The sequence below is a fragment of the Furipterus horrens genome, unplaced genomic scaffold (genome assembly GCF_987537825.1).
Source record: "Furipterus horrens unplaced genomic scaffold, mFurHor1.1.pri manual_scaffold_17, whole genome shotgun sequence".
Classification (NCBI taxonomy): Eukaryota; Metazoa; Chordata; class Mammalia; order Chiroptera; family Furipteridae; genus Furipterus; species Furipterus horrens.
This window is the reverse complement of record NW_028327187.1, coordinates 90,259,761-90,275,016: the sequence shown is the minus strand read 5'-3', so window position 1 is coordinate 90,275,016 and position 15,256 is coordinate 90,259,761. Positions and strand designations below refer to the sequence as shown.

Genomic DNA, 15,256 nt, shown 5'->3' with positions numbered 1-15,256 from the left:
TTCTACAACTCTTGTATGTATGTGAGTGTTTATAGCATTCATAATTACCAAGAAGTGGAAACCTAAATGCCAGTCACCTGGTGGGTGGGTACATGAAGCATATATACACAGAATGTGCTAATGTTTGGCAATAAAAAGAAAATACTGATGCTCTTCCCTCTGGGGACCCTGATTTCCTTCCCCCTCAAAGGATCATCAGGCTGGCCTGTCAGTACTGTGACATGTCTATATTCTAAGGTTTCCTGTAGATGTAATGTTCAGTTTCAGTCCTGATTGTATTTAGTAGCTGTAATCATAGTTTCTAATTTGGGGTTATTCCTGTTTTCTTTGCGATGCTGAAAGTGACATTTAATTTTCTAAGACATGAGTAAAAATGCCTCTTTCATCTTTGGCTAGGTATCCTCATAGTTATTCTAGTACAGGTGCATGCCACACTCACTTAGGCTTGCAACAGCACATCTCAGTTACCTGCCATCAGTTGATTAGTGATATGCAGAATGATCACTGGACCTCCACTCCTGACCCAGTCACCTGGAGTGCCTAGTGGGTTAACTAGTAGACATTTGGGGTTGCTAAGTATTGGGCATTGGGGAATGTAGCAATGAATTTAGAGATAGTCATGGCCCTTTTGGAACTGAGTGTTGCAATAGAAGTACATAGGAAATGATTCTAGGGCAACTCCTTTAATAGAATCTATCTCTGGGATTCACTCAGGAATCAGTTCTGCTTCTGCTTTTGTTACTCTTAAATCTCCCCCCGGAAATTGTGATGCAGCCAACTTAAATATGGAGTCCACTGTTCTCTACTCTTTACCAACTGTTCCAAAACTTCCAATTGCCATTATGTTTCAAATTATAATGGATACTGCAACAACATTAATGGCATTCTATTCAATGGCCCCTATGATGTGGTACCAGCCTACCTGTGCAGCTTTTAACTTACTTCCTATCCTTTATACTATTAGCTGAGTATGATGTTATTGTCCAGACATATCCTGCACTCCGTGAGTTTTTGTTCACCTTATTCTAATTAGAACTGGAGGTAAATTAATGTTTAGGATAATTTTATGTATTCTCAGAATATACATTTACAGTAGCGATGTGGAGAAAATGATCGCTCTAATAGGTGGAGGAAAGAGTGGGTTACAATTGGCGTGTGCAGAGTGATCTCAACTACTTTGGAAATACATCGAAGACTAGGAGGAACTAAAATAGTGACAGTTCTTGCTTCTGGTTGGAATTTTAAAAAGAGCCCTGATGGGGTAGCTCAGTTGTTTAGAGCATCATCCCGATACACCAAGGTTGTGGGTTCAATCCCTGGTCGGGCACATACAAGAATCAACCAGTGAGTGCGTGGATGAGTGGAACAACAGGTCCGTGTTTCTCTTGTTTCCTCCCTCCCTCCCCCTTCCTCTCTAAAATCAATAAATAAAAAATTAAAAGAAATTCTGCGTCATACTTGTACTGAACAAATGTTATACAATTAGAATATATTTTCTAATAAGACATGTTTTTTTGTTTTTTAGTTTGAAATGATTATAGATTAACAGGAGGTTGTGCAAATAGGACAGAAAGGTCCTGTGTGTCGTTCGCCCAGTTTCCACCAATGGTAACCTCCGGCATAACTAGTACAACATCAAAGCAGGAAATGGACATGGGTACAGCTCACAGATCTTATTCAGATTTCTCCAGTTTTTGCATGCACGTGTGTGTGTGTGTGTGTGTAGTTCTATGCAGTTTTATCAAGTGTTGATTTGTGTAGCCACCTTCACAGAAGTGTTCCACCACCACCATCATCAAGATCTTCCCAGTGCTGCCTCTATAGTCAACACCTGCCCCTTTCTGCCTCCTCACCCTGTCACTAACCCCTGACAACCACTCACCTGTTTTCCATCTCTAAAATGTCATTTCAAAATTGTTAACAAAATGGAATTGCGTAGTATGTGACCTTTTGAGATTGGCTTTTTGTCATTCAGCATAATGTCCTTGAGAGCCATTCAAGTTGTTGCAGTTTGTTCCTTTTTATTGTTGAATAGTATGGATGTACCATAGTTTGCTTATCCATTCAGCCACTGACGGACATTTGGCTTGTTTCCAGCTTTTGAGTATTACAAATTAAAGCTGCTATGAACAGTCGTGCTGAGGTTTCTGTGTGGATATAAGTTTCTATTTTTCTGGCATAAATATCCAGGAGTGCAATTGCTGGATCATGCTGTAAGTATATGTTTAGTTTAAGAACCTGCCAATACTATGCCCGTTGCATAGTTTAACAGATTGACTCCTGGAGAGATGTACCATTTGTCTGATGTGTCTGAAAAAAGCACCTGCCAAACTATTTTCCAGAGTAACTGTACTATTTTACATTCCCACCAGCAATGCATGAGAGGTCCAGTTTCTTTGCATCCTCACCAGCATTTGGTGGTGTATTTTACTTTGGCTTTGCTAATTGGTGTGAAGTGATATCTCATTCTGGTCTTAATTTGCATTTCCCTAATGACTAGTGATGTTAAACGTCTTTTCTTGTACTTATTTGCTATCTTTACATTCTTCGGTAGACATATATTTAAAATTAATTGATTGCTTTTACTGCTGAGTTCTTTATATATTCCAGGTACAAGTCTTGTCAGGTATGTGGTTTGCAAATATTTTCTCCCAGTCTATAACTTGTCTTTTCATTTTCTTAACAGCCTTTTGCAAACACTTCCATTAAAAAAAAACTTTTAATTTTGATGCAATCCAATTTATCAATATTTCCTTTTGTGGATTGTGTGTTTGATGTCATGTCTAAGAACTCTTCACCTAGCCCTACATCCTAAAATTTTTCTCCTCTTTTTTCTAATAATTTTACATTTATTTTTTAAAAGATTGTATTTATTTTTAAAGAGAGGGGAAGGGAGGGAGGAAGAGAGGAAGAGAAACACTGATGTATGAGAGAGACATCAGTGGGTTGCCTCTTGCATGCCCCCAGCTGGGGACCTGACCTGCAACCCAGGCATGTGCCCTGACTGGGAATTGAACCAGCGATGTTTTGGTTTCCAGGCTGGCACTCAATCCACTGAGCCACACCAGCCAGGGAAAATAATAATAGTTTTACATTTAAGTCTGCAATTCATTTTGAGTCCATTTTTAAGGCATGGTGAGGTTTAGGTTGAGGTTCACTTTTTAATCTATGGCTGTTCAGTTGTTCTACCGCCATTTGTTAAAAAGACTATTCTTCTCCATTGACTTGTTTTTGCAAATTTGTCAAAAATCAATCCACGATCCTGTGTGGGTCTATTTTGGGCTTCTCTTCTGCTCCATTGATCTATGTGTCTATCCCTCCACCAGTACCACACTGTTTCAATTATAGTAAGTTTTAAAATTGCATAGAGCAATTCCTCCCAATTTATTGTTTTTCAAAATTGTTTTTAGCTGTTCTAGTTTGTTTCCCTTTCCATATATATTTTATAATAAGCTACAAAAGTTCTATGGGGATTTTGATGGTAATTGTGCTGAACCTATAGATAAATTTGGGGAAGATTTGACACTGTGTTGAGTCAAAAACCTAATTTTAAGTTGTGAACTCAGAATATCCAGCCAACAGGGGAGATTACCTGGTACTTTATACGTGGAACACTTCTATTTATTCATCCTAGGATCATGATCCTCATTTAGAGTATGTCCATGGAGCAAGTGTCTCCATGAAATGCCATATTTAGTGAAGGAAGTTCACTCAGGAATATATTAAAGAGTTCAGCTGCTGGTCATGGCAGCCTAAGTATTTCAGACCAACCTTCCTGCTGAAGACAACCATAAAAATGCATGTAAATATGCGGGTATTCCTGTTCTGAGCCAGTAAACACCTTCTTGGAGTGTTTCCTGTTTCGGACAGAGACAGAACTTTCCCAATAAGTCAAATAAATTAGGAACTGCCTGTGCAGAAAATGCAATATTCAGGTAGTCCCAAACTTGGGAGAAACCTTACACCTTTTCAGTTTCATCTTCTCAAAACTCATCATTCTGAGAGTACTTTGGAGTCTTACTTCAATATTAATTCTCAGCATGCACCAAACTCAATTACCATAATGTCCCAGAATATCAATAACACTTAAAATTTTAATGTCAATTTTCATCAAGAAACTGTGTCCTTGAACTGTGCGGTGGTGACTTCCTGTAGAAGTTCTTTAATTGGCATACACACATGCAGAAACTTCTTTTTCACAAGGGGTGCAGAATTTGCTGTGTGTAATTTGGATTCCCATTTATTTTGAGGATTTTGAAGAGATCTACAGCCTCAACAGTATTCTTTGTAAGAGGCCCTGTGGGATAAATTTATCTTGAGTATCAGTGTCACAAATAAATAGGCTTTGCTTCTCAGCAACATGCTTTTCTCTTATAAACACTAAAAACTATAGCTGTTTTTACTTGGGCCCATTCATAGGAATGAGGCCTATGGGATTTATTAACAATACCCTTGGTTGAATCTTTATTCATTCTCTCTTTTCCAGCTTTTTTTTTTTTTTTTTTTTTGCATGGACACCTGAAAGTTGCCTCCAACTTTTGGAATGAGATACAGTGTAAGGATATAAAATGAAACTTGCTAAGCTATTGTTCTTAGTGTCCTGTTTTGATTTCTTACCAAACAAGTATGACTATCTTGAAATGGAATTTGATTTAGCAATGATAATAAAAAGAAAAAAGGGCAACACAGCAACCCAGGTAACCCTATTAATTTTCTTGCTTTGGAGTCGAATGGCATACAACTCTTAGGTTTTATCTAATTCTATCAGGGAAGTTGGGTTTATGTTCTTGTCTGGTGGCTTCCAGGAGCACATCAAAACTGGCTGGTCCCTAGAATTGTGTTCTTTGCTAGGGTGAGATCAAACAACTAATGATATTTTTTTGAATGGTAGTGTCAATAGGAGGGACACTGCTAAAGGCTTACTATGCTTTAATGATCAGCTAGCCAAAATAAAGGTGTTCTTAAGGGTGTTCAGTATCAAAAAGTAAGTATATAGTTTGGTAATAGCTCTGTTTAACGCCCTAAATAAAGAGACAAACAGACTAGCATCACCCCTGGCCATATTGATGTTTTTTCTCCTGTTATGTTCCCAGTGAAGGAAGTATGGAGAGCTCCTGTTTAAGGCCCAATCACTTTGTGCTTTGGTCAAGAAGTTAGCACTGTGGTAGTCTCTCATCTATTAATGCATTATCTGTATTTCCCTCTCTCCTGGATCATTTCCTTAATATCACCCATCTCAAAGCCCTCTCTCTCTCTCTCTTTTTAAGAGTGTTTATTTTTAGAGAGAAGGGAAGAGAGGGAGGGAAACATCAATGTGTGGTTGTCTCTTGCACGCCCCCCAACTGGGGACCCAGCCCGAAGCCCAGGCATGTGCCCTGACTGGGAATCAAACCAGCGACCCTCTGGTACGCAGACTGATGCTCAGTCCACTGACTCACACCAGCCAAGGTTCAAAGCCCTCTCTTGCCCCTTTCCAACCCACTACTCCATTTTTCTATACTACCACCCCCCACAAAACCTCAAATGCACCGTGTCCACTTCCTTACCTTTTATTTTTATGCTACCCTATCAACTTTTTCTCCATCATTCCATTGAAGTGGCTCTTATTAAACATGTCACAGACACCTATTCTTTCTCATCTCACTAGGCCTTTCAGCAGCACTTGATGCTGAGCACTTCCTCTTTGACCCTTTTGTCACAAGGTTTCCAGGAGCTCACACTTGCCTGCTTTTACTTCTCCTTCAGTCTCTCTTGCTGAGTCCTCTTCCCCCTCCCCAACTCCTTAACATTGGAGGGCCCCCGGGGTTTAGTCATCAACCAGCCTATCACTGGTCTCTCCCTAAATGCTTTAATCTACTTTTGTGGCTTTGAATATCATCTTTTAATTAGTTAATATTTTAGGTAGTTAGTACATTCACTTATTTCAAGAATCACATGATATATGAAATTAAACAGTGAAGTCTTATTCCCACCTGCCCCCATCTTAACCAGTAACCACATGTTAGTCACTTGTACATCCTTCCAGAGTGTCTTTATGCAAATGTAAGCATAAGTGAATATACTTTCTCCTCATTTTACACAAAAAGTAACACACTATAAACATTGTTCCATACCTTTTTTTTTTTTTTTTAAGTTTTCCAACAGATTTATTTTGGGGGTAAAGGAATGGATTTTGAGGAGGAAAAACATGGAGCAGAGGTATGGAATAGAAAATAAATACAAATGTAAGCTGCTTTGCTAATTGTTTTATAACCACAACAAATGAGTACAGAGAATGCCCTGTACAAAACAACACAATAAAGGTTCCAGATCAAGGTGTTCCTTTAAGCAAGGCTGAAGATTTCAGTCTCTGGTATTTGGAATTTAGGCTGCAATCCTTATTTTTGGATGGATCACTGGGTGCGTGGTATAGTCCACTTTTAACCAGATTTGAACAGAAGAATGGCCACTTGGCCCAGGTAGAAGTAGATGAAGTGTTTGGTTTCGTGTGTCACATAACTACCGAAGTTCCTCCCCACGATGCAGTGCCAGGTGGGGTTGTACTTCTTGTCAAACTCCTTCTTAATATGGGCTGCAATATCCTTCTCTATGTTGTACTTCTCCAACGCCTGAGTAGCGCATTCCACGGAGTCCTGTTGCATCTCCTCCGACATATCGGCATTTTTGATCACCGCCTTTCGGTCGCACATGGTTACAGTGGAGCAGGTGCTGGCCAACTGCAACTGTCTCCTGGGGGAGGGCCTAGCGAAGCTCACAACCAGCGGGAGAACCCGTCGCTACAGAAACCGTGGCGCATGTCCATACTTTTTTTTAAAAGTTTTATTTTATTTTATTTTCAGAGAGAGGGAAAGGAACGGAGAAAGAGAGGAAGAGAAACATCAATGTGTGAGAGAAACATAGATTGGTTGCCTCTCACATGCCCCCAACTGGGGACCTGGCCCACAATCCAGGCATGTGCCCTGGCCAGGAATCGAACCAGTGACCCTTCGGTTCGTAGGCCATGCTCAATCCACTGAGCCATACCAGTCAGGGCGTTCCATACTTTCTAAATTAAACAATATATACTGGAGATTTTTGCATATTAATACATAGAAGAGGGTCTATTCTTCTTTATCGTTGTATAATCAGAATAGTCTATTATGTGCCTGTACCTATGTAATTATCCTACTGATGAACATATAGGCTGTTTTCCCTCCTTTGCTATTACCAACAACACTTCAATGAATGTGAACTTTGTACACATCAGTATATCCATTGAGTTTGGGTACATATGGTCAACTTGTTACTCACAGGCATTTTATTAGTTCAAACTTCTACCAGTAATGTATCCGAGCATTTCTTTTCCTATAGCTTTGTCTATGAGCATATTGTCAAACTGATATTTTGGCGAATATGATTGAGATTCTATTTTTTACTGGCATAGTCTTAATTTATAGTCCTCTTCTGAGTGAGCTTAAAGATCTTCCCATGTGTTTAAGGGCTATTTGTATTTTTTGCTCTGAATTACATAGGGGAACAATTTTTAACATAATTCCTGTCGAGTTCCATTTTTCAGCTGCTTTAGACTTAAATAGGCATGCTAATTTCAAAACTGCAGTTAGTTTTCTTCTATCACGTCAAGTTTTTCTGTAGAGCTTATCTTAATGCAACCACTCTAGGCTGGATCAAGCCTGGATCGAGGGAAGCACTAGTGCTCTCCTATTGGCTGAGACCAAACCTCCCTTGAGTGGGGAGGGGTGGGCGATGACCTTGGAGACCAGCAACAGGTTCGTTCTTGTCCAGGCTATTTAGTTACACATGAGACAGTGTGGTGAGAGGTTGTGTGCCACTCTATGTAGTGAATCATATTCCGAAGTGTAGTCCAAGTTCTTGTCTGTATACAAGGAGTTAGCAGAATTTATTTATTTTATTTACATATGTACTTATTTCCTTTCCTTCAGATCATGTCTGCCTCTGCTATTTCTCGTCGTAAGTGCCTAAACAACCCTGATTTGTTTTGTTAGATCTGTGGCAGTTTCACCATTCCCAAAGGACAAACATCAGTGCATTTGTCAGGCAAGCCTATTTTGCATATTTTAAAGTAAAACTTGGTGATCCAGATAAGTCTTGGGCCCCTCACAAGGTGTGCAAACAGTGTGTTGAGAATTTACGGATGTGGATTAAGGGAACACGTGATAAATTGCCATTTGGTATACCTATGGTTTGGCGAGAGCCCAGAGATCATTCAAGTGACTGCTACTTTTGTATAGTGAAAACGTCAGGATATAACAAGAGAAATAAACATAAAACAGAGTATCCTAGCCTACCATCAGCTATACACCCAGTGCCTCATTCAGCTGAAATCCCAGCGCCATTTTTCATTGAACTACCCTCTTTCGAAAAACAGGAGTATGGTGAAGAGCTAAGTGACAGCAGCGATGAAGATTTTGAAATTGAAGATGACTCAGTTCATAAAGGATTTGATCATCGTGAGTTGAATGATTTGGCATGAGATTTGGGACTATCCAAGAAGGCTTCAGAACTCCTAGCATCAAGACTGCACGAGAAAAACTTGCTTGAAAAAGGAGCGAAGACATCCTACTTTCGATCAAGAGAAAGTGCATTTCTGCAGGACTTTTGAAGTGACGGTGGCTTGTGTATTGCCGTAACATACATGGTTTAGTGGAGGAATTGGGAATTCCCATTCAGAACGCAACTGGATGGTGACTGTTCATCAATAGTTCAAAGCGGAGCTTGAAGTGTGTCCTCCTCCACAATGGCAATTGATTTGGTGCAGTCCCAATTGGCCATTCAGTTTGTTTTCATGAAGAATATGAAGGCATCAAGAGAGTCATTGATCTGTTGCAATATCACAAGCACAATTGGATCATCTGTATTGACCTTAAAATGGTCTGCTTCCTTCTTGGTCAGCAACGTTTATACACCAAGTATCCCTGTTTTCTGTGTATGTGGGACAGCAGAGCTTGTGAGAAGCATTGGGTGGAGTCGAATTGGCCTCCAAGATCTGACCTCAAACCTGGTCATCCAAACATTCTACATGAGCCACTTGTTGACAGAAAGAACATTATATTCCCACCTCTGCACATAAAACTGGGTCTCATGAAGCAATTAGTGAAAGCTTTGTCAACTGAAGGAGACTCTTACAAGTGTCTCATTTTGGTATTTCCTAGCCTGTCATTTGAAAAGATAAAATACCTGAGTATGCATGTTTGGTAGCAGAACTTTACTACTTGTACACAATATGACTTACAGTAACAATATATAGCCTTTATATGAATAAAATAACTCTAAATAAACAGTATATTCAGGTAATTTTTTCTTCCTTTTTTAAAGTATATTTTATTGATTATGTTGTTACAGTAGTCGCAATTATTTTTCCCTTTGCTCCCCTCTGCCCAGTACCCCCCTTCTCTCCAGCAATCCCATGCCCCTTAGTTCATGTCCATGCATCATGCATATAAATTCTTTGGCTTCACCCTTTCCTACACTATTCTTAACTTCCCCCTGTGTATTTTGTACCAACCGATTATGCTTCTTAATCCCTGCACCATTTCCCCATTTCTCCCCATCTCCTCTCATAGCTGATAACCCTCAAAATGATCCCCATACCTATGATTCTGTTCCTATTCTGGTTTGCTTGGTTGGATTTTATTTTTATTTTTTAGATTCAGTTGTTGATAGTTGCAACTTTGTTGTCATTTTAATGTTCATAATTTTGATCTTCTTCTAAGTAAGTCCCTTTGACACTTTATATAATAATGGCTTGGTGATGATGAACTCCTTTAGCTTTAACTTGTCTGGGAAGCACTTCATCTGCTCTTCCATTCTAAATGATAGCTTTGCTGGATAGAGTGATCTTGGCTGGAAGCTTTTGCTTTCTATCACCTTGAATACTTCTTGCCGGTCCCTTTTTGCCTGCAAACTTTCTTTTGAGAAATCAGCTGATAGTCTTTTAGGCACTCCTTTGTAAGTAACTCTCTGCTTTTCTCTTGCTGCTTTTAAGATTTTTTTCTTTATCTTTAACCTTTGGCTTTTTTATGATGATGTGGCTTGGTATGGTCCTTTTTGGGTCTAGATTGTTTGGGACTCTTTGTGCTTCCTGGACTTGTAATGCCTATTTCCTTTACCAGATTTGGGGGGTTTTCCTTCATTATTTTCTAACATAAGTTTTCAATTTCTTGCTCTTCCTCTTCTCCTTCTGGCACCCCTATGGTTAAACGTTGGCATGTTTAATGTTGTCCCAGAGGTTCCTAAGCCTTTCCTCATCTTTTTTCAATTCTTCTTTTTCTCATTCTGTACTAGTTGACCTCTTTTTCTTCCTTAGGTTCCAAATCATTGATTTGAACTCTGGATTCCTTCCCTTCACCATTGGTTTTGTGTAGATTTTCCTTCGTTTCATTTAGCATAGTCTTAACTTCTTCTTTTATGCGTTTGCCATACTTAAGCCTATCTGTCAAACCTGTGAGCATTTTTATCACCAGTGTTTTGAACTCTGTGTCTGTTAGGTTGGCTATCTCCTCGTTCCTTAGTTCTCCCACTGGGACTTTGATCCGTTCCCTCTTTTGGGCCATACTTCTCTGTCTCCTCATCTTGCCAGGCTCCTGTGTTTGTTTGCCTCTGTGTCTTAGGTAGAACTCTTGCACCAGTTACATTGTAAGTTGTAAGGGATGGAGCCTTAGGTATTTGTCAGTATAGGGCGACCCGTTTCACCGTGTTGTGGCGCTGTATATGGGGGAGGGGTTTGAGAGAAAACAATGCCACTTGCTCAACATTCACCCCTGTTCCAGGCATTTCTCTCACTTAGTATTGGACTGGCACCTCTCTAGCTGTTGCTCTGGCTGTTGTTCCCATAGTGGGTTGATCTGCGGATGCTCTAGGACCATCAGGTCCTTTAAAAAAGTGGACTCTGCTGAGAGACTGGCAGTTTCTTCCTCCACCCCAACCCCCACTGGTTTTCACAGTCAAAAGGAATGAGGCTTTATTTTCCTTGGCACTGGGACCATGAACTGCGTGGTCTGGTCTGGGCTGGAGCTGGTCCTGGGAGTGCTCCTCAGGTGTCCCTCCTTACTTTTTAAAACATGTGTCTGCACTTTCCACCAGCCTGCCGCTGCTGCTGCTCCTGCTACCACCACACTGCATCCCTCCACCTCAGCTCTGCCCCTCCTACCTGTCTGGATGAGTATTTCTTCTTTATATCTTTGTTTGTTGGACCTCCATGCAGCTCGATTTTCTGGAACTTCTGGTTGTCTCTAGTTTTGAGGTAGTTGTATTCCTTCTTAGTCATGGAGGGAGATGCAGCATGTCTGTCTAGGCCTCCATCTTGGCCGGAAGTCAGGTAATTTTTTCTTTATTTTCTTTTGTATGTACAGTTTGTCTAATTTTTGGGACAAAGGGAGGATATCCTATACCTTAAAAAGTTGACGTGATGGAGAAAAACGGGTCATTTTTGGATTCAGATGCCAAAAGTTAGTCAAAAACAAATGTCAGATCTAACTCATCAAAAATTGTGTTCTTCAGTGTTATCTATTCACAAATATCTTTTGCTTATTTTTCTTTTGTGTTATCTATTCACAAATATCTTTTGCTTATTTTTATTTTGTGTTATTGGTTTATTTTTATGAACTTTTAGGACCTCTATATATTAGTAATATAAGCTCCTTGCTAAATGAATAGCCAATTTTTAAAAAAGATTTTGTTTATTTATTTTCAGAGAGAGGGGAAGGGAGGGAGAAAGAGAGGGAGAGAAACATCAATGTGTGTTTGCCTCTTGCATGCCCCCAACCGGGAACCTGGCCCACAGCCCAGGCATTTGCCCTGACTGGGAATCAAACTGGCAACCTTTTGGTTTGCAGGTTGGTACTCAATCCACTGAACCACGCCAGCTAGGGCTGAGTAGCCAATTTTTAAAAAACACTTATTTGTATTTTTACTTTGCTTATGGTGTTCTTTGGTTAACAGAGAGGTTTTTTTTTTTTTTAATGTGTAGTTTACTTCATCAATCTTTTATTTTAGGGCTTGAATAGTGACCATAGTTTTTTTCCTATTCCGACATGTTATAAAATAGTTCTTCCATGTAGTCTTCTTTTAAAGTTATATTTCTATCTTTATGGTTATATTTTCACATTAAACTTTTTTTTTATCCATTTGGAGTTTATCTCGGTGTATGATAACGGTGTACAGATCCAACATTTTTTTTATTTGACTCAACCACAATCTATTGAAATGTCTGTCTTTTCTACACTGTGTTAGTTAGGGTAAGGTTAGAGTGTTGTAACAAAGAGGCTGTGAAACATAGTGACTTAAATAAGATAGAAATATTTTCTCTTACCTACCATTTCAGCATTCATGTTCCCAGGTCAGTGGGTGACTCTGCTGCCCTCAGTCTTTCAAGGTTGAGGCTCCTTCCATTTTTTCTTTCTACCTTTAAGGCAGTGGTTCTCAAAATGCGGACCGTACACCAGGAGCATCAGCATTACCTGAGAACTTGTTAGAAATACAAATTCGTGGGGTCCCACCCCAGACATGTGGACTCAGAAACAATGGGGATGGAGTCTAGTGGTCTATATATTAACAAGCCCTCTGGAGGATTCTGATGCCCCCTGGCATTTGAGAGCTGCTGATCTAGGTCATTGTTCTCATCTGTGTGGTTCAAATAAGCCTGCATTGCAGAGAGCAGAAAAAAGAGCTCAGAGGAGGTACACTAGCTATTTTCATGTGTTGGTACAGAAGTGGCACACGTCACTTCACTCATGTGCCATTTTGGCAAAATCTTGGTCACAGGGCCACATCTAACTGCAAGGAAGGCTGGGAAGTGTAATCTAGCTGGGCACATTCTATTGCTGTAAAAGAAGGGGAGAATGTATTTGAGAGCATAGCTAACAGTCTCCAACACAGCCAACAATTATCAGATACAAAACTCCTGTTATAGGAATGGGCTTACTTCTGGGATTTCTACTGTGTTAATACTGGCCTTTTGATTCATGTGCTAGAATTGCATAGTTTTAATCATTGAGGCCTTCAATATGTTTTAGTATCTTTAATACCTAGTTTTTCCTTCAGTGCCCTTTTATTTAGAGTTTTATTTTTGCTCTTCTTGCTTGTTTATTTTTTAAAAACAACATTGTCTAGTTATAAAAATCTTTCAGGTTTTTTTGAAGTAAAGATCTAGTATATTTCATGTGAAGTATATTCCCTGTTATTTTATGTTATTTGTTGCTATTATAAAGGGGATATCTTCTTCCATTATATTTTCTAGCTGATAACTGTATACAGGGTGGGGCAAAAGTAGGCTTACAGTTGTGAGTAGGCAAAATACAGAGTTTATTCTTATTTATTAATTTTTGTATTATTGTCCATACAAACAACTGTAAACCTACTTTGCCCAACCCTGTATGAAAACAATTGATTTCTTTATATTTTATTTTCTGCTACCTTATTGAATTTTCATAATGTTTTTAGTAGTTTCTCAGTTGATTCTTTTGGCTTTTCCAAGCAGTTACATTATCTGTAAATATTAGACCTCTAGTTTATTTCTCTTGTCCAATTGCTTCCATTAGGATCTCCAGTATAATGTTAAATGATAATTGTGAATTCTCCTGATGCTTCCCATTAAGTGTGATGCTGGAAGAATGTCGAACATGCTAAGGACATCAATCAATTTATATTTTGAGTTTTTATCAAGAATGTGTGTTGAATTTGTCACATGTCTTTTCAGACTTTGTGGAAATGATATGTTTTCTTCTAAATTTATTAATATACTTAAGTATTTTAGTAGTTTTTTATCATTCAAATAATGTAGTAATCTTCACCTTGTAAATCAAAGAATGAATAGATGGTCGATACAATAGACAGTTGCATTTCCTCCCTTTCTTTCCAAAGTCCTTCCTCATCTCATATAAATGGCACCGTCAGTGTATGATTGTATAGCAACTATACTTAAATAAAAAAATAAATTAAAAAAGAAAAAAGTCAGAGAGGAAGAAAAAAATAAGGCTGAGAAGTCATTCCTTTTTCCTTATTCTCTCATACCACTTACCAGCAAATCTCATAAGTTCTACTTCCAAACCTGACCACTTCCTCATCACCACTGCTGAAATCCTGGTCCAAGTTAATTTCCTTTCTCACCTGCACTACTGTGACAGCCTCCTTAACTGGTTTCCCTGCCTTCATTATGGCTTATAGGATTCTACTCTGTTTGGTTCCAACCAGCCTCTCATCCACTGTGCCATCCATCGTGCTCCTATCATACCAGCGTCCTTACAAGCCTACCTCATCCTTTCTGCTAGAACCTTTTTCTTATTATGGCTGTCTCCTCCTCATTCAGATCTCAACTCAAATGTTGCCTCTTCAGACAGGCCCTCCCTGACATTCCTAGCTAACTACTGTAATTTAAGTTTCCAGGAAGCCCTAAAGGAAAGATGTGCAACCTCTGGCAGGGCCTTGAATCTGTATCTTGTCTATGAAAGGTGGGGCAGAGGCTGCTGAGTCTGGTGACTTTTCTTGGCCACATCACTTCCAGCTTATGAGGTCCAGGTCACAGAGGGTTGGGCTTCCACTCTCTCCCAGTCACTAGATGTGGCACACTCCATGCAGACACAAGCTTCCCCGTTCTCTCCATGCTCCTGTGTTGAGGGCTGTCCTTCCCTACTGTCTTCCTGCCATGAAAGGCTTTACATCATGAAGCCACATTTACTTCCTAAAAGTAAGATGCTGTCTGTTCCTGAACAAGATGATAACACTTTACTGACTGTGGCCTTCAGCAAATGCCTTAAGTTCTGAGTCACAGCTTTCTTTACTGTGAAGTAGGAATAACAGTGCCTGCTGTATATACTTTTAAATTTTTTCAAACATTTATTGATTTGAGAGAGAGAGAGAGAGAGAGAGAGAGAGATCAATTTGTTATTCCAGCCATTAATGCACTCATTGGCTGATTTTTGTATGTGTCTTGACCGTGGCTCAAGCCCACAACCTTGGTGTATTGGGACAATGCTCTAACCAACTGAGCTATCCGGCCAGGGCTGCCCTATATACTTTTTGTGACAATTAAGGGAAGATGTATTTAAAGTGCTTTTGTAAAATCATTATATAGTTTCAATGGACATATAACAATAAACTGTCACAACTGTCATACACACAAAATAATTTCCCCTCCCCCAATCTTTCCATTACTCTCCCAGGATAGGAAGCTCAAAGCCACGCTGACAACTCCTTATTTCACTACTTCCGTCAACTAGCCAGTAACCTAAGGCTGGCTTGT

At 39.5% G+C, this 15,256-nt stretch overlaps 1 protein-coding gene and 1 non-coding gene across 2 annotated transcripts; one reads left to right on the top strand and one right to left on the bottom strand.

Annotated features, from left to right (window-relative positions):
- Positions 1-2,244: 2,244 nt before the first annotated feature.
- LOC149991568 (small nucleolar RNA SNORD77) lies at positions 2,245-2,312 on the top strand. Its single transcript, XR_016508830.1, has one exon. It is a non-coding gene; the product is annotated as a small nucleolar RNA SNORD77 (small nucleolar RNA).
- Positions 2,313-6,368: 4,056 nt separating this feature from the next.
- On the bottom strand, positions 6,369-6,787 carry LOC149991567 (dynein light chain 1, cytoplasmic). The gene has a single exon (XM_090264536.1). The coding sequence runs from the start codon at positions 6,687-6,689 to the stop codon at positions 6,420-6,422; it is 270 nt and encodes an 89-aa protein (XP_090120662.1). The 5' UTR covers positions 6,690-6,787; the 3' UTR covers positions 6,369-6,419.
- Positions 6,788-15,256: the final 8,469 nt, after the last annotated feature.